General features: G+C 38.3%; 1 protein-coding gene across 3 annotated transcripts in view; it reads right to left on the bottom strand.

Annotated features, from left to right (window-relative positions):
- PCDH11X (protocadherin 11 X-linked) overlaps positions 1–19,786 on the bottom strand; it is a 447,910-nt gene that overhangs the window by 164,238 nt on the left and 263,886 nt on the right. Inside the window, exon 6 of one of the 3 annotated variants that reach the window (XM_085544583.1) lies at positions 15,067–15,111. The exons of the other annotated variants lie outside the window; for them this stretch is intronic. Coding sequence (XP_085400709.1) covers positions 15,082–15,111 — 30 coding nt within the window. The 3' untranslated portion in view covers positions 15,067–15,081. Of the gene's footprint in view, positions 1–15,066; positions 15,112–19,786 lie in introns of those variants that run through there. 3 annotated transcript variants of the gene reach the window in all.

The raw sequence follows: 19,786 nt of genomic DNA on the forward strand, positions 1-19,786 counted from the left end.
TGTTCACCTTAATGAACAACAGATTGAGAATATATTATTAAATTCAAAAGGAAAACTTTGCATATGTTGTCAAAATTAGGTTTTGATCTTTACAAGTGTTGTGCTCATGTGAATAATCAATTAATAATTGATTAAAGGCTTCCTCAAAATTTATCATGTCTGTACGCTTTATTATTTATTTAATTCCTCATGAGAACTCAATAGATCAACGTGTGAATGGCTTTCTCCTGGGTACCTTAATATATAATATGCATCTCTGAATTGAAAAGTTACATTAGAGTGGTTAAGAAGTTGTCATATTACCATGGCTAAGCAACAAAAACCTTCATAGCACAAGAACTTTTTTTTCAGAAGGATTTTCTCATTTTCTCCATGCTTATGCTAAGCAGCAGATGCAACAGCAATCATTCTCTCAACATGATAGACAGAGGTATTGGGTTACTGCAAAAGACACAAGGCTAATGCAGGTCTCTCACCTTACACTATGGAAGGTGAGGAAGCTGGCAAGGAAGCATGACCCACTCCCAGCTCTCACATAAACCCCAGACTGCAATCCATTTGCTCCTGGTAAAAGGCCATGTAACTGATAAGTTAGCAAATGTGAAAGTAGTGCCATGTACATGCACAGTTTATTGCCCCATAATGTAAAAGAGATGAAAGCAAGGTGCAAATCAGCTCTATAGGGCCACTTTGCATTTAATCCTTATATAATTTGAAATTCAAAGGTGAAAGAAAACCTCTAACAAACAAGGCAAGAATCTTATCATGTCAATATTTCTCTGTAAACTGCAGCCTGGACTTCGGGCCAGTCTTGTAAGCAATGCCGTATTAAATTAACAGCAACAAACATCATGGAGCTTAACGAGCTCCCTGTGGATGGTGGTGAGGCACTCACTGGATCCTTCCTGCTGACAGTGTGCAATGCCTCAGACAATAACAACTTGTGCTATTTCAGTGGATTAGCTATTCATATCAGCATCCTGAGCATTCAGCCATGCAGGACACCAAGACATGATGAGCAAACATTTTACACTAAATAATTAAATCTTTGTTATAACAAGAAATGATCTCTTATGTGGCTTTTGCCATGGCCTATAAAGTGAGCATGGTATTTATTACTCATCATAAAAAAAAGAAAACAGAACTAAAATCAGTTCTCTGTTTTCCATCAATAAAGGGGTAGTAAAATGATGGTGAAAATAAGGCACAAATAATTTTGCACCTATGTTTATGCTACTTTTCTTAGGTTTGTTTCATATTAATTACCACAACATTAAGATCATAATAACTAAACCTTACTGGATGGACTCTGGCTTCGGAGCCTACAGGTATTAACCCACAGCACTTACATTGCACTGACATTTGTTTCTATACATTCTGGATTCAACAATAACATGAAAGCACAGAATAAATATATTAGGAGCTTTTTTTAAAATCCAGCCAAAACTTCCCCGCATTCATGTACTTTGCTGCCAATCACTCAACCAAACAAGAATGCAGCCTCAATGAGGTTTTATAACTGAATCAGATACCAGAAATCATTGCAGTAAATAAACAAATCAGACAAGACGACATTAGACTACATGGAAGAAAGTACCCAAACTGCTACAAAAATGTAGGCAAATTACAAAGGAAATTCTATATTCAGAGCTACAAAGAAGTCACAAGAAAAAGCTTTCGAAATATTCTTAAACAATCTCCTCCTTTTGAGGGTCACAGAGTAAAATACTGCTCATTTACTCACAAGGTTTAACACCGTAAGCACTAAGCAAGTCCAGCACGGAGCAAAGTACAAGGAAAATGGAGGAGTCTGTTCATTTGCAGTGTCCTGCTGTGAGTAGCTAGCCATCCATTGCAATGTAGTTGAAGATGACACTTCTAGACTGAGACCATCTACATCACTTCAACACATTTTAGTCGGTATTAGGGGTTTAAATCAAATTGGCAGCAAATTGTACTGGGACAACTAGGAAATGACTCTTGTTAGCAGCCTGTCCAATCCCCCTCCTAGTGGATGCTGCTCTGCAGCTCCACTGCAAGATCACTGATCAGCCTTTGCTAATGCAGCTCATCAGCCAGTGGTGTAAATGATACAGTTCTGTTATTTTATTTTTTACCCAGGTAGTCTCCAAGAGATGCTTGAGTGCCAGCAGCTTCTGCAGGGGTGTCACTTTCACAAGAGGTATTCAGCTGCCTCAGGACAAGGCTGAGAGAGAAATGCTCACATTATTCACTTAACAGATGCTGGAGTTCATTACCTCTCCTAGCCAAATGTGGTAAGTTTTAAATGAACGTTTTCAAAGGATTCCAAAACTAAAAGTGTGGAGTAATCTTACTTTACTTGGCAAAATCTTCACTATTATAGATTTAATTGTGGGCTGACAACAATAATCTACGAGGAAAAGTTGTAAGATAATGTTTTATATTTATAGCCCTGAATGTATTAGCAAGCTGTAACAGTAAAGTGAATTCATGCCACTGTAAAACCAGCTAAAAATCTCCACACAAAAAAAATCAAAGCCGCTTTGCCAAGACTTAAATAGCACAGCTTATTTTCTAAGGGATAATTAAAATGAAAATGCTTCTCTGTACCTGTTCTCTTTCATTCAAATTCCAAATTTTTTTCAAAAGTTAATAAAAATCTAAAATTATTTTCAGGTTTACTTTAGATGAGCTTGTCTTTAATGCCAGTACTTTGGGCTGTAGAAGCTCATCTAGAACATATAATAAATGCATTCCTCACATCTTGACTCATTTAAAATTAAATAAATAAATAAATTCAAGATGAGGGCACAATTTAACAAAGCTTCATATTTAAAATAATAATTTCCAACCTGGCAAGGAAAGGCTATCTTGTTCAGATGCAAATACACCAAAACCTAGACAAACTGAAAATGACATGATGTGCTTCGAGTGTGCTGATAATGGACCTTGTAACAAAGCATTATTCTTGACCTGGCTTTGGCAGACCAGAAGATGTTAGACAAAAATCAAATGCATATTAACTTGTAATGGATAATACCCAGACACTCCACAAGATGCTAGAAAAAAATAAATAAATAAATAAATAAAATCACTGAGATAAGCCATTTTCATCTGTCTACATTTGACAAACATTTAGAGTAGTTCATAGAACCACAGAATTTCCTGAGTTGGAGGGGACCGACAAGGACCATCAAGTCTGACTTCTGGCTCCACGCAGATCAGCATAAAAATTAAACCACTTACAGTGCATACAGAAACTGGTCACCAGAGACAGTTGTTTAATAGTTTTATCAATTCTGTTTGTTTACTGCAAGTTCTCAACCAAACTGAATATTAATGTTATTTTCTGCAAGACATCCTAACAAAGTTAATCCTCAGATGTGTAACAAATAATTAAAAAGTTGTGCAGATGAGAATTGGGTTACCCTTCACTTTGTTAGCAGACTTACACATCTAAGCATAGATTTCCTCTACTTATTTAGACTGAAAAGGATTTAATTCAGAAACAAAATGCAACTGCAATGCAAAAGCAGCTCACTGAAAAAGAAGAAGTAATTGTAACTATGTAGAAGAGTAAATTCAGACTATGTAAACTTGTACTGTTTTCTGAAATAGCTATGATCATGAAGACAACACTGGAGAGTAGGTTAGATATTAGGAGGAAGTTTCTCACCCAGAGGGTGGTGACACACTAGAACAGGTTGCCAAAGAAGGTTGTGGATGCCCCATCCCTGGAGGCATTCAGGGCTAGGTTGGATGTGGCTCTAGGCAACCTGGTCAGGCAGCTGACGACACTAAATATACCAAGGGGGCTTGAAACTGGATGATCACTGTGGTCCTTTTCAACTCTGGCCATGCTCCAACACCATGATTCTTCTTAAATTATTTTTTTTTCCCTCCTTAAATCTGAAAAATAGATGAATTATGGCATTTTATCCTACTGTTTGTATAAGTTAGTATTTCTTTGCCACCCAAAATATTTTTACTGGAAGCCAGAGAGGAATGTAGAGACATACAGGGACATGAAAGCACTTCATATGTTTGCCAAGATTATAATTTGTTGTATACCTAACATTCAAGACTAGAAATGCAATGTGATTGCAAACACTGTTTTTCTCGAAGAAAATACGACTGATATTTATATCCCTAGAAGACTGCTTTCACCTGTTTACATATAATCTATTTGAAAAACAAATATCAGAACAGACTGCAGATGGAAAGTAAATGGACTGTCCTGATAGTTAATTATGATAAATAAATAAATACACACATGTATATATTAATCTATTTATATTTGTCCCCAGTTTCAGTGGTAAAGATTAAATATCTGCAGACTGTAAATAATACTCAATTTTGAATCTGTCAGAAAATACACATTAAATAATTACTAGAAAATTCATTTCTTGGATAGATTCTAAATGAGGTACAGTCTGACCTTGGCATTGCCCAGTTCACTTCCACAATCAGTCTCCTAAAATGATTAAGCATCTCTAGCCCCTCATTTTATTTTTCATGTGCCCAACATCTAAATTACAGGCAAGACTTTGTCTTCTAAACTTACAAGCATAAAATAATAACGTGAACAAGAAGAAGTGTTTATTTTACACCTTGCACTCCTCAAAACACTTTCTACATGTAAAGCTCTCATTTTCTTAGGTATACCTTAGCTGGCCAATGTTTCTGTCAATCCAATAAAGTTTTTATAATGATACAATAATTGTAATGCTTGAGAGCATCCACAGGCAATAATCAACCTGTTGTAAAGCAGGAAGGACCGAATGAGACAGATCTACATTCTGGGAGATCTTTAAATGTCACCTACCTTTTATTCCAAAATAGATATTTGTTTCTCCCTAACTTGAAATAAGGACATGCATAAATGTTTATAAGAAATCAGACAATATGGTAAATTAAAGGAGTATTTTCAGATCATATCAAAAACACATTTAAAAGCTCCTTTTTAAAACTGGAAAATTAAAAACCAAATGAATCACTTAATGACTCAAATTCTTGCCACACTTGCCAGAATTCTGCATGTTACTTATGCTACAGAATTTTCCTTTTTCTTTTTTTAAAACCTAATATGAATCAAGTAGAAATTATGTGAGAGTAGTTTTAACTTCTCTCAATCAAAGACATGAACAACTAATTAAAAATTACAGCCTAAGTTCCATTTCCCATTTTTCTCTTTCAGACGCATGTGATGTGTCCTATGTGAAACTTGCTTTGTTGTGTTCATGTATCTCTTAGTTTACAAACTAACTCTGTTGAATCTGTTCACATATTTCAAAGTCTCATAAATACAAGCCCTAGACACAGATTTATTCAGTTATTAAGTAACATTGGGAAACCTTGAAGGCAATATGAAACATTTTAAAGACATGCTGCAGCAGGGTGCATACATGGTTTGTACAGCAGTCCAGTGTGAAGTCAGCAGACTGCAACATCACGGATGAGAAATGAGAAATTTTGAGGGCAATTGAGCACAATGAATTTTCACAGTGGATCAACACAAAGTCATTTAGAAAGGCTATTTCTGAAGCACTGATACAATGAACACATTTACAGTGTTCAATGGCCCTAAAAATTCACCCTTTCACCTGTGGCATAGCTGCTGCTGTGAGTTCTTAGCTTTTTTTTTATTTATTTATATGCAGCACGCACAGCTGTACATACATATACATACCTTGCATACCTTGAATGTACTAATCAACCTACTGGAACAGTCTATAAAAGAAAGCCACGTATCAAAAGAGAAAAGCATCGCTGAAATTTAGAAACATTGCACATGGAACGTAAACTCCAAGATAAGGGTAAACCACATCTCAAGAACACAAAATAACTCCGCCAAAAGATAGTCAGCTACAGAATTCTGATTTCCTTAAAGAAATCAAACCATGATCTTCTCCAGATCTTTCCATGCAGGTGAAAGAATAATAGCATCATAGAGTTGTTTGAGTTGGAAGGGACCTTTAAGATCACCTAGTTCTAAACCCATACTATAGGCAGGAACATGCCCCATTAGACCAAACTGCTCACAGCCCCATCCAGTCTGGCCTTGAACACCTCCAAGGAGGAGGTGTCCACAACCTCACTGGGCAAAAACTGAAGAGCAGGGTCACCATCAGCTAACTGCCCTCAGTTTTGCCAAAAATGCCTGACTTCAAGTGAGAGAATTCTAAAACATTGTCTTCCAACAGTTTGCATATCACAGTACCCAGGACAGCACACACATACTCACTGATAAATACCTATTTTTCATTTGGATTTTTATACCTGAAGTTAACTGGGGGTACTAAACAACTATCAGACCTACAGCTTTTACCATCCAGCTATTCCAACTGATATTTGTTAGAATAGGGTGTTTTCATAGACTCATAGAACGGTCTGGGTTGAGAAGGACCATAATGATCATCTAGTTTCAACACCCCTACCTTATTCAGGGCCACCAATCACTAGACCAGGCTGCCCAGAGCCACATCCAGCTTGGTCCTGAATGCCAACAGGGATGGGGCATCCATTACCTCCCTGGGCAACCTGCTCCAGTGCATCACCACCCTGTGCATGAAAAACCTTCCACCTGATCTCTAATCTAAACTTCCCCTGTCTTTGTTTAAAACCATTCCCCCTTGTCCTATCACTATTCATGCCCATAAACAGGTGCCCCCCCTCATGTTTAAACACTCCCTTCGAGTACTGGAGGTCTCCCCAGAGCCTTCTCTTTTCTAAGCTAAACAAGCCCAGTTCCCTCAACCTTTCCTCATAGGAGAGACTCTCCAGCCCTCTGATCATCTTAGTGGCCCTCCTCTGGACCCACTCCAAGAGCTCTATGCCATTCCTGTATTGGGGGCCCCAGGCCTGGATGCAGTACTTCAGATGGGGCCTCACAAGTGTCTCCCTCACAAGTGGGGGACAATCACCTTCCTCCCATTTTTAACGCAGCCCAAAACACAGTTGGCCTTCCAGGCTGCAAGAACGCACTGCTAGCTTACATCCAGCTTCTTGCCCACCAGGACCCCCAGGTCCCTCTCTGCAGGGCTGCTCTCAAGGACATCTTCCTCTAGTTCGTACAAATTCCTGGAATTGCCCCGATCCAAGTGCAACACTCTGCACTTGGCCTTATTAAAACTCATTAGGTTAACATGGGCCCACTTCTCCAGCCTGTCCAGGTACCTCTGGGTGGCTTCCCTTCCTTCCAGTGTATTGACAGCATCACTCAGCTTGGTGTCATCTGCAAACATGATGAGGGTGCACTCAATGCCATCTGTGCCACTGATGAAGGCGTCACAGAGCACCAGTTCCAAGACTGACACTGCTTGTGACTGGCCTCCACCCTGACACAGAACCATTAATCACAGCCCTTCAACTGTGTTCAGCCAGCCAATTCCTAATCCATTGAACATTCCATCCTTCAAATCCAAACCTCTCCAATTTAGAGAGAAGGATGTGGTAAGGGACCATGTTAAAGGCTTTGCAGAAGTCCAGGTAGATGACCTCCATCGTCCTTCCCCTGTCCATGGAAACCATCACTCCATCATAGAAGGCCACCAGATTGGTCAGGCAAGATCTGCCCCTGGGGAAGCCATGATGGCTGTCTCAAATCACCTCTTTGCCTCATATGTGCCTTAGCATAGCTTCTAGGAAGCTAGGCTTTTATTTTCAACATAGTCTCCATGCTTCATGCCTCAGAAATTAAGCATGTTAAAGAAACCATCTTGTTTCTTTTTCCTGTGACCAATGATATTTCTGAAACGTGCATGCTTTATGAACAAGGTATTTTCCCTTACTTTGACCGCAGAATAGGTTTCCCATATATTTAGTGCTTTTAAGATCAGTCAAATTAATTTTTACCTGTGTAACAGAATGCTGTCAGTGCTTCATACGTTTAGCAGAACTTGACAGTAATGTATGTAAGAAAGGAGAGACTCCAGTCCACCATTTAGAGATTGTGGAGAAGTATAGCACGTGTCTCTACCATCTGAAGGAAACAACTTGCTACCTTACGCAGGGGCTTCACAGTAGCCACAGGAGTTTCTTTTCCAGCAATACACTGAAGAATGGACTGAAATATAATAATTCTGTCCCAACGTGCCTACTGAACTTCATTCACCCTAGAGAACTCACAGAAGTTTATAGAAGCCACTTGGTGTTTTCCATAAAAATATATATATATATATATATATATTTATATATATAATTATATATATAATTTCTTTATAAAGACAAGTTATTTTATAGTACAAGCAGTAAAAAAATAATAACCTTTGTGCCACATAAAGCAGCAACTGGCAATCATATGATAGTTAAAAGCAGGCGAAACCTCATTATTTGAATATTCTTTCCCTTCCGACTTCCTCAGACATCAGAAGGTTGTTGATGAGTCAAACTGTGGTGACATTAATGTGTGACACCAGATAACATCTGGTAATATGAAAGGTTATTTTGCTAAAATAGGGAGCTAAAAAAAGGAAAGTTTAGCTTGATAGCTACATGCTTGCACTGCCTCTCCTCACTATTATATACATTTCTATATCTCATAATACAAAGTAACATAAAGAAAATCCTGCTTTGTTGTTTGATGTCTTTTGAAAAGGTGTTGTGATCAGTGAACAGTGACAGAGAATAATAATTCCATAACGCTACATTTCTACAGTCCTTTTCATGATGGGTGCTAAAATCCTTTCCTTACGGAGGTTTTCTATGAGTAGAACCAGGAACTAAGCAGTAAGTAAACCTACTAAATCTTGCTTCAGTTCACAAGGCCATTGCAATAGCTGCCAAAGGTATCTGAGGTATCACTGAAGTATCACCTTATCTGCACAAGCCAGTTTATAAAGTCAGTAAAGGCTCTCAAAACCTAGAGTGTTTTCAGGACATTGATAAGTATTCGCTCACTGCGTCCTTGTACATTTAATAGCCTGATGCAAGTCCTCATTGCCAAGATGGAAACTAATCTGTGTGAATCTCAGAGATAGGCAAACACAGGCTGTCACAAGGAATTGCAGTTAGGAACTTCATCTTCAAAGCTGTTAGCTTTTTGACTTTGCAGTTAGACAGTTGAAATACAATAGGGAACAGAGTTGAGGAAATACCAAGTGCATAGATTACAATGCCATCATGTGCAGCAAATGCAACACTCATTTCCACTGACACCCTACTGCTATGTGGATAACTTAAGAGTTTATGTCTTGAGTTTCTCAGAGAGTTCTGAGTTCAAGAACCTTCACGAGGGTTTTTCTGGCTTTTTTTCCTCCCCACAGTGGCAAATATTGATCAATTCCTATGAATATCTACAAGAACAAACAGTAAAAAGAATCATCAAATGTAAAGCCTTTTTATTTTCCCCTTAACTACTTCTGAAGATGCTGAATACATTTCTGACAAGGTTGATGAGAAGGAAAAAAAAAATAAAAATCAGAATCAGAGGGTCATTTTGGTTTAAAGCAACCTCTGGAGCTCACCTAGTCCAACCCCCTGCTCAGAGCATGGTCTTCTAGAATAGGTTGTCTCAGTACTCAGCTAGATTCTGATTATCTCTAAGGACTGGGATTCCAGCATCTCTGGGAAACTGGTTTGATTGTTTGACCACAACTATGGTGAAAATAATCCTCCTTGAATCACAGAATGACCCGGATTGGAAGGTACCTCAAAGATCATGAAGCTCCAACCTGCCTGCCTGGCAGGGCCACCAAACTTCCATGTTTACTAGATCAGGTTGCCCAGGGTCCCATCCAGCCTGGCCTTGAACACCTCCAGGGATGGGGCATCCACAAAATCCCTGGGCAGCCTGTTCCAGGACCTCACCACTCTCCTAGCAAAGAAACTGGAATTTCCCATTTTATAACCTGTTTCTGTTGCCCTTCATTCTACCACCGTGCATCTTTAAGAAGAGACTGTCTTTTCTCCATCCTTTTATCAGAAAACTGCAGATTGCAACCAAACCTTCACCTCTGCTTCTCCAAGCAAAAGAAATCCAATTGTCTCAGCCTCACAAGACAAGTACACCAACTCGTGGCCTATCTAAGCAGCCTCCTGTTTTCGCAGGAACAGCCGATAGAAAAAAAAAACAAAACACCAAAACCTGGGAACACATTAGAACGCACCATGCAGCACTCTTCACATTGCACTCCAACCAAAACCATAACCTCAGTAAGTTCTTAAGTTTATATACAATCAACAAATGTATAGTTAGCAGAATGGCATGGTTAAGATCGTATTTGACGGGTTTATAGTTAGAAAGATTATCAGAGCGATAAGAGACAATCAAAAACAAACGAAATGCTCACCTATGTCCTGGGATCACAGTAGAAAACTCCAAAGAGAACGAACTCCAGAAAGAGATTCTTCCCCAGTGGAAGACAGCCCTTAAATGGGGCCTAGGAAAGGTGCAGCCAGGCTCCACTCCTTCCAGTCACACAGCTGAATTACCTTCACCTGTGCTCCCATGGCTGACTCAGTAAGCACTCAGGTGATCAATCAGTGGTTCAGGCTGTGATCAACAGTTCCCATAAAGTCTACAAATGCTTAAACTACTGATACTTACAGACTATTAATATCTAACCTCCAGTACACTGGATTTGATAATGAACTTCGCAGAGTCACATACAAGTTTTTCTATATACAACAGAGACAGAAAAAGCAAGTACCTCAAATATTGTGGCAAAAACAGTGAAAACAGATCAGTTTAGATGCCAAGATTCTAACAACCTAGACCAAATTTGGTTTAATATTTAATTATATTAGGAAACTATTACAGAGATGCTGTTCCGAAACTTATACCATCATTTACTTTAAATTATTGCTCTAATTCTGAATTTCACTGAACTCACTTTTTTGCAGTTGCCCAGACAAAAGGATCATAAACTCTGTAAGTCCTTTCCCTATATAGAGAAAAACTGTTGTAAAACAGCTATTCCAGTATCAACCCTGTCAATTTAAAGGAAGTAATATGAAAAATAAGATTTACAGTTCTCTGCATACTCATCTCTTTTTCCAAAGAGTGACCCATCGGAAAGAAAGGGGTAAAGTGGCCCCGTCAGTTATGATCAATCTCAGGACATTGCCTGAACTTCCCTACAAGACCTCAATAAGCTCCAGAACTGGCCATTAGAGTCATTCAATCGCATCTGGAACACAATTTTACCATTAACTTATCCTTTCATCAGCTTAATGACTTGAAAATATGTATTCTTAAGGAAAAAAAAAAAAATGTTAAAGTTTTCACTGGGTTTATAAAAGTTGTTTACAAACAAGCATGAACAACTATTCCTTCTCTGCTTCATCAATGTGTACTGCAGCTGCACGTTTCTTTAACATATTTCAGGTTCTATCTGTTTTTTAGTGGCTTTCATACCAAAAACAAACAAACAAAAAACACCAAAAACAGACAAAGAAAAAGACTATAACCTTATGAAGCTTAAATCAGCTGGAGAAATGAATGTGAAAAAGAAAGTTGTATTGTACTAATACTATTGTATTGTACTATTGTAATCATCATTTGGTATGTTAAGGTTACTTTTCTCCAGAGCAGCTTCAATCAAACTGCACATTGGTATCAAAAACAGTTAAGACTGCAATTTCAGTTGCTGACTTCACTCAAATCTTCACATTAAAAGATATCTGCAAAATCTTTAGATACAAACAGCGCACAGCATGAGACTTGTGCATCTCAAAGGAGTGGAGTCCATGAAAGCAAGTAGATGCTAGGAAACAAAAACACAGTAATACCTTATTGCAGCTTGCAGCTTTCCTATTTACTCGTGCAGCACTCTTTTCCTCTTTCTGAGCTTGTAACAGCAATAGTACCCACCTATCCTGCTCTGCACCTATTACACTTATCTTACACACAGGGGAAACGGGAAAGCTCAGCAGTTTGAGCACCAGTGAGGGAGCGACATACAAAAACCGAACTATTTTTTATATTGCTATAAAAGCAGAAGACAATATAAAGGCAGTGCAAAGCCAGCTAAACTGGTGTACTTGACAGGTATATGGATTGAAAATATGCTGGCAATTAGAAGCCTTGGCTTAAAAAAAAAAAAAAAAAAAAAGAAAAAAGCAAACATATACAACTTTCAAACTATGCTGCTGTCTACACATTTCAGCAGTCTTTGAGCTCTGGTATTAGCCAGCAGCTGGCAAGCTGGGAAAGGCCTTTGTTTCTCACACTTATGCTAACACCCTCTGGTGGTACTAAATGGGGGCAAATACCTCCTACTTCAAGTTGATCTTGAGCAGCAGGCTCCAGAGGAAGGATTTAGGACTCATAAGGAAGGCAGCGAGTATGGACATCAGCCCTTTTGTGGTATGAAGGCAGTCTTTATGAGGAGAGCTTTTGCTCTGCTCTGGCAAAGTACTCAAGCACCAGCTGCAGTGCTCTGTTCCTGCTGGATCCCTCCAGCAGCCCACAGGGCAGAGCCTGGATGCACTCCTGCAGATTTCTGCTCATGTGCACAAACGAGGAGGAGCTGCAGGCTCAGCCTGTTGCCAGCACCTGCAGGTAGAAGCTCTGATGCAGTATATCAAAAGTTTTTTGCAAAACTTGTTATGTTTCAATATTTTTCCAAACAGGCAGGCAGGGGATTGAATGTGGCTTTGGAGGCTTCCAAGGCCAAGAAAAGAGCTGATTCAGTCGGGATCTTGGGGGCATTGTGTACATTGTGAGGTTGAGGTTTTATTTCCTCCTCTGGTAATTTGTCAAACATACTGTTATAAAGAGTTACAGAATCAAAAAAAACTGTCAGACAAATACAGCAAAGCTTTGAAACCTTTTGTGATAACGCAGAAGTAACAAGTACAGTTACAACAGCTGCATGCACAACTGTGTTTCCAAGGCAACAACTCACAATCCTTACAGTTATAAAAAATCCTATACACCATGGGGGAGTTGTGAAATTAGGGAGAATCCAGCTAAAATAGAATATAGAAAAAGAGACTAAAACAGAGAAGCCACAGGAACACTGAAATTATGAAACTCATGCTGTTTCTAACAGTTGGAGCCTGACAGAGCCTTGGCTGTGTTTTGGTGAAGTCTTGGCCTCCAGATCTGTCACACAGGTTCTCCTTTGTCCCTTAGGCTGCAGACTGCCCATTCACTGGGGCCACAGGAAAAAAAAAAACAACAAACTATTAGCCAAAAACTGGCAGAGCTTTTACTGTCACTCAGTTTACTTGCAGAGTAAAGGCACAATCCTGCCCATGTTGTTTTCCGGCTTAAGCGTGCGTGTAGCCTATTAGCAAAGCAGTGCACTGTGATAAGCAAATTCTTCACAACCACTTCAGAAAAGGAGAAAAATATCCATTACTCTCCTTTTAGTATTATTGTAATGCTTATGTGACAATAAAATGTTAAACCTTAGGATTTAACAAGCAGTGTTTGTTAACATGCTAGATTCTGTTTGCATAAAAACTTCTTCAGCTTTTGAGAAGCTGCAGCTGTCTAATCCATATCACCTGAGCAGTGAGGAAACCTGGGACACGCACTGAAAGAGCTGCCTGCAAGATTCCTATCAAGGACTTGCACTAGTTTCTAGTTACATGCTTAGCTGCAACTACAGGATAAGCCAGCTTTGTAGCACAGCCCCATTTGCAAGTAGTGTGGGTGTCTCGTAGATGCGCTGGATTATATTTCATGTAACCTGATATGTTTGTGTGTAAATTGTAATCAGAGAAAAAAACATAATTAAACACCATTGCTTTTGAAGATGTAAAGTGGTCATTTTACTGCTCTTAGGACCTTTAAACTATTGAAATCTTAATGTGTACAGGATTTAGTGATTGTTATCAGTGTATGCTAAAGACTTATCAAGTTAGAGAATTTAGCGGCTATTTCATCACCAATGCTAGTAGCTGATGCACTGAGGAAAATATCCTGGACAGACAATCAGGCACTGAAGAGGTTTATATAACAGTCTCCTCTGTCATGTGAATCCAGAAGAATATGACTGAAATCAACAGTTATTTTGCACTAATGCAGAAACAAAGGCGCATCTTTGCCAAGTGCTTCTGCAGAGCCATACGCCTTGTTTCTGTCATGGATTCAACTGTTTCTCGAATTCCTTCAACTTTTCCTCAGAATTCAGGACATTAGCTCTCTTATGCCTTATTGGTAGGTGGAAGAATACAAATATTTGGTCTGAATAATGATTTGAATTTATTGCACGTAGCCAAGCTTCCAGCTAAATCTTAGCACTCCCTTCCTTTCACAGCATCACTTCCCACTGTTCGCCAGGGCTCAGGACACACAGACACACCAACTTGATGATGGTGCAGCACATTTTCCCCACTAAGATGCATTTCCTATAGAAGTGCTGATCAAAGATTAAGTGACAAACTCCATACCCTGATGCCATTCCCTTCTTTCATCAAGTTGGTATAGATAAGAGATGACTACAAACATCTCTACAGACACACCTGGGGAATTTTTAGATCATGATCATTTGTTTTGCTTTGTTATTTCAGTAAAAACAGATTTTGATTGCAAGGTAAACTTTACAAAGATGGCTTTAGATTGACTAATGTGAGCTGCGATCTCCTCCATATCTTTGCTCTGTTAACATGCATTTCATTTTAACAATGGTATCTGAGCCACAAGGAATGATTCATGACTTCAAGAATCATGAAAGGGGCACTACTCAGGCCAGTGCTTGCAGCCCACTGAAGCATTCATATTTTGATGGTTAAAAACCTTGAGGGAGATTCTCACTGCTGTATATATTAAATATACTTATTTCAAAGAGAAAGCAGAAAGGAAGCACAATGTATGTATGTTCTGTTGAAAAGAACTAATTTTCACTACCTAATGAAGTGGCTAGTGAATTTTAATGCTCTGGAAAGCATTAATCAGTCATTTCTATTAAAATATTGAAGATAGTACACGCTATGTCATAACCCCTATACATTCAGTGATACAAAAGCCTCTAAAAAGAAATATGAATATAGCAGTAATGGAATGTGTAATTATTTTCACAGTCTTTGCTGTACAGTTTTCTCATACCTTTGTTAAAAATGGAGCTGAGCTGGAGATTCCAGGTTGAGCTTGCTTCATTGTCAGTGTCTTTCCCCCCTCCACACGCTACAGTCAGTACTTCTGTATTTTCATAGAACACAGAGCTGAGTCTGGTCAAACTGAAGGTAGTGACATAAAAAAAATCCAATAACACCAATGACAGATGGATTGGATCCAATCTTTTCATGAAATACAGGCATTCAAGAAAATATAAATGGACTGAAAAGCACCACCTCCCTCTAAGTTAGAACAGATTTTGCCCTTTCTGCTGAAAATACTGTTAACAGTTCAACACAAGGGGAAATACCAGTAGCTTCTTAGAGATTCAAAGCAGCAGGTATGTAACAATGCTTTTGTCTCTGACGATGAAGCTAATTGTTCTCTACTTTCTAAAATGCTTCTATGTCTCCTATAGATTTTCCATACATTATTTTTCAGCCACTGTGGACAATGTGAAGCTCTCTTAGAGTTACAATCAATAAATGAAAATATAAAAGTCTTTATTTACACAACCAGACAGGGGCTCTAATGCAGTCCTTGTAGCACAATACATCACCGTACTATAGCTTTCCTTAGGGTTTATTCTCTCCCTTACACAACTGCAAATGTGTTTAAATCAAACCAAACACCTGGAGACTTTACAGTTGTATTTTTCTATCCTAAACGAGTAGATGTTGCTCTATCTGTCATATACTCAATGCACACAATGGTGAGAAACAGTTTCAAACTGTCAGACAGGAAAGCAAGTCACTGGCAAACCCCCCAGTCTGTGTGATGCAATAGTTTGTGCTGACATCTATTCCTTCCTATTTATCAAAAAGAAAAGGAAGAACACATATCTAATTGCCTGTGTCCTTCAAAATGAAGGAATCCAATTTGCTCTAAATAAGTAAATACAAGTAACATTAACCATTTGCAAAAATTTTAGAAGGAAATAGACCTAACTCCTTCCAACAGCAGAACTAAACTAGGTGATAAACACATCGTTTTCACAATTCACAAACATGATATATTATCTGTGTAATAGGTTCCCCTTTTTCTCTTTACAGCTGCAGCAGCAATTACAAATGCAGTGAATACCGATACAACATCAGAACTAATCACTTTTTCCTCGTGCTGCTTTTAAATATCTCATAGATATGCAGATATTTTTCAACAACAGATTTCACCAACATGAATGATAAGGCTGCAAACAAGAGATGGCTGAAATGTCAAACATGAAATGTCCACGACAATAAGGACAGACTCTCAGAATAAAAATAATACATGAGACATAGATGTGTGAAAGAGAGAGAAGAGATTACAGAGAACAAAAGATAAAAATCTGTCCTTTCAGCATTTGACAAGAAAACACTTCATACGTATTTATGTACCTGACTTCTTTAGGAAAAATTCGAGGCATATCCACAAGTGCCGAGCAAATGTGACATTATTTCTCAACATGTGACTTTACGAACTTTCAGACACACGCTTAGCACAGGATTGGCACTGACACACTGAAGCAGAACTTCAGCTGCCAGGATTGTGAGCAAGCTTCTTTTCCTTTTTCTCGTTGTTTATTAATGCATACCTATTTGTATTTTTCTTTTTTCTCTTTTTTACAATCAAAGACACAGTTTTAACAATAGTCTCCTGCATGGATAATATCTGTTCAATCTAGCACCCGCTAGCTCCCAACTCTAAAATGAGCAGGAGGATCAATTCCTCTTCCAGAAGTAGCCTAACAACATTATCAAGTTTATGGTGTTAAAATAAACATGATAAAAGCAAAATATCTAAAGAAAGTATAAATCCTGTGTATCCGTAGACTAAGACAATGTTGAGAAGCTATCCTGAGCTGCTGAAAACCTAACCTGGTGAGCAGAGACTTTCTGTCCATTTGAGCATGGCTGCCCTTTGTTGCTTTGATCTTCCAGCGCTCCTTCCATGTAATTAAACCTTTAAAACTACAGTCATTCCAGTGGCAGATGTGATCAAACATAAATTTGTTGGAGTCTGCTTTGGAAAAAAGTCCTCACAGTAAATTTTTCTAACATAAGCCTTTGTCCGCTTTCCTGAAATTTTGCCAGCACTGTACCTCAAAGATTTCAATTATCTTCCTGTCAGCAGCATTTCTTTCTCATGATTCACATTCTGGCTACTGAAAAAACAAATTGCGATTTTTACCAGTCAAGCCTTGTACAACTCATGTTTCCCAACTGTTATGCTTGAGAATTTTAAGAACTCACAATAACTGATGCATTTAAATGACATGCATCCCAAAACAGTTAATAACGCAGAGAAGCCTAGGTTGGATCCTAAATAACTACATTAATTTACCTCTTCTACAGCTCAATGGCTGTTATATCTTGCATCTCATTTTGATTAACTAAACCTAGATCTTTGGCATATTCACAAATAGACTTTTTATTTATTTATTTATTTTAATATTTTTGTTGCTTCCAAATTGGTGATTGTAGGAAGACATGGTTTTGTTGTAATAACTGAAATCTGTTATATGGCTTCATTGATTAAAATTGACCATGCCATCACATATTTACACATATTTTTAGACACATGCCATCAACATACATAGTCGTGGAGGAAATAATAAGAAATAATTTTTCTGAGAAGTCACTGGATCTATTGTCATTTACTCATGTATCTTCCAATCGTTTGACAGGCTTGTATCCCTATAAAGAAAACAAATGTTTTTAATGCCTAAAGACAGTTTCCTCCTGTTAATCTGCTGCAGCTTCTGGTCTATAATTCTTGTCACCTTGTGCAACCTGTGGATCATCCTGTCTTCAGTACTTTGACAAAAAGCACAGTTACTCTCTTCCAGATGCCTTCTCTCCTGTTTGTGGCTGCTCGTGGTTGATTCATCGACACAAATTCCACATCCTAAAGGCATTTTCTCCATTGGACTCTATGTGACCCTAGGAATGAAGAGCTACTTGCCACGTTATAGGAACTAAGAATTTTCAGAAATATAGTTCTACCTGACTGTCACTTGCAAAGGTAATTCTGAATATGATTCCTGTAGGATTCAATGAGGCTCATAAAATTTACATGAGGGTTTAAATTTCTAGTCAACTGTACAAATTTCAAGCTCCCAAGCTTCCTGGTTCCATTTCTAGTCAATCAAATACTTTTTATGAAAACAGAATTATATATGCCATACATATGTATAGACTTTGGCAGAAGACAAGTCAAATTCACAACTTCATATGATATAATATTTCTACTATGAATCTTAGGACATTATTCTCAATTGTCCTAATGTTATATAAAAAATTACTGCACTAATCAAATGCATAAATTACCCATAAATCCTACGCCAACCATATGTCTTTGTGGAAGTTAAGAAAATTGAGGTGAAAAACAGAAGAGTATCACTGCAGTCTAAAATTATGAGTAGACCAAAAGTCCACTGCAAATATAACTCAATGGATTAAACAGACAGACAAAAGTTTAGTTTCAGAATTTACAATGTATAGTTTTTGTATATCTAACAGTTGAATCTGTGTTAAAAGTTCATTCCAGTAATCCAAGTGAGTTTGCCTGAATACCTAATAAGGTAACCATTAGATGGAGTTGTGACATTTTTCTCCTAATTATTCTATACATGAGAGTAAAAAGAGGAAATTGCTCTAGAACACAATCATGGAAATCTACCAACAAGTCTAATGAAACTGTAAGTCATCTTTGAGTCTACAGGGATAAAAAATGTAAAGGTTTTGAATGTCCTCCAGCCAAGTAACTGAACCTTACATCTCCATACTACTCTGTGCATTGTGTCTACTCATTTCCATTCAGACAGCTATTTTACTCTCAGCACTGGAACAGGCAGCCCAGCAGGGTTGTGGAGTCTCCTTCTCTGGAGATATTCAAGACCTGCCTGGATGCCTCCCTGTGTGACCTAGTGTAGGGAACCTGCTTTGGCAGGGGGGTTAGACTCGATGAACTCTGGAGGTTCCTTCCAACCCCTACGATTGTGTGATTCTGTGACTCTTCCATAACCAGTTTGAATATGTATTTTGAGATACAAATTTTCCACCATTTCCATTTTACACTGTTACTGTCATCAGCTTTACTGTAGAAACAAAATCATGCCTTCTGCACTGAGATCTGGAAGTTAATTGCTGCATTATTAATTGCTAAGTCAACTAGTGGCAACAGGGAATGCAACTGCTGCCTCTGGAGGGACAAAAGGATTGTCAGGGAAGAATCTTCTTTATCAGCTGCTTTTTTCTCTTCTTTTTTCCCAGGAATGCAGCCTGTGTTGTTTCCTTGAAAACATGTAAGCAGTGATAGAATACAAAGAAACTCCAGGCAATGGACTCTGCACTCTAAGAGAATCACACTTTAATTTGATTATGTCTCTAGAATCGCTTAGTAATGACTATTGAAGGCACAGAAGAAGAATGCTACAGCTATAATTATACTACCTGACAGACCAACAAATTAAGTACTAGATACCTCCAAATTTACCAGCCTTCCCCTTTCCTGTCTTTCTATTGATGCATATTTAAAATGCTTCACACAGATTCATGCGTGTGTAGCATGACAATTGATTGGCAGGAGGTGATTTGTTTTCCTGAATGATGCCGGTATGATCTTCACTCACAGTCTTTTATTGATCCTAGAAACAAATATCATCCTGTACTGGTTTCATTAGGCAGGCTCTCTCTTGTTAATTACCGCTCACTCAAATCTTTTGGTGTTTCATTAAGGTGAACAAATTGGTAGAATTAAATAAACAATCCATGTTAGCCTGCCACTGTCGTCCTCTCATTTCTGGTCTTTAATTCC

Source organism: Coturnix japonica, chromosome 4 (genome assembly GCF_054131305.1).
Source record: "Coturnix japonica strain WE chromosome 4, WE-NBRP24, whole genome shotgun sequence".
Lineage (NCBI taxonomy): Eukaryota > Metazoa > Chordata > Aves > Galliformes > Phasianidae > Coturnix > Coturnix japonica.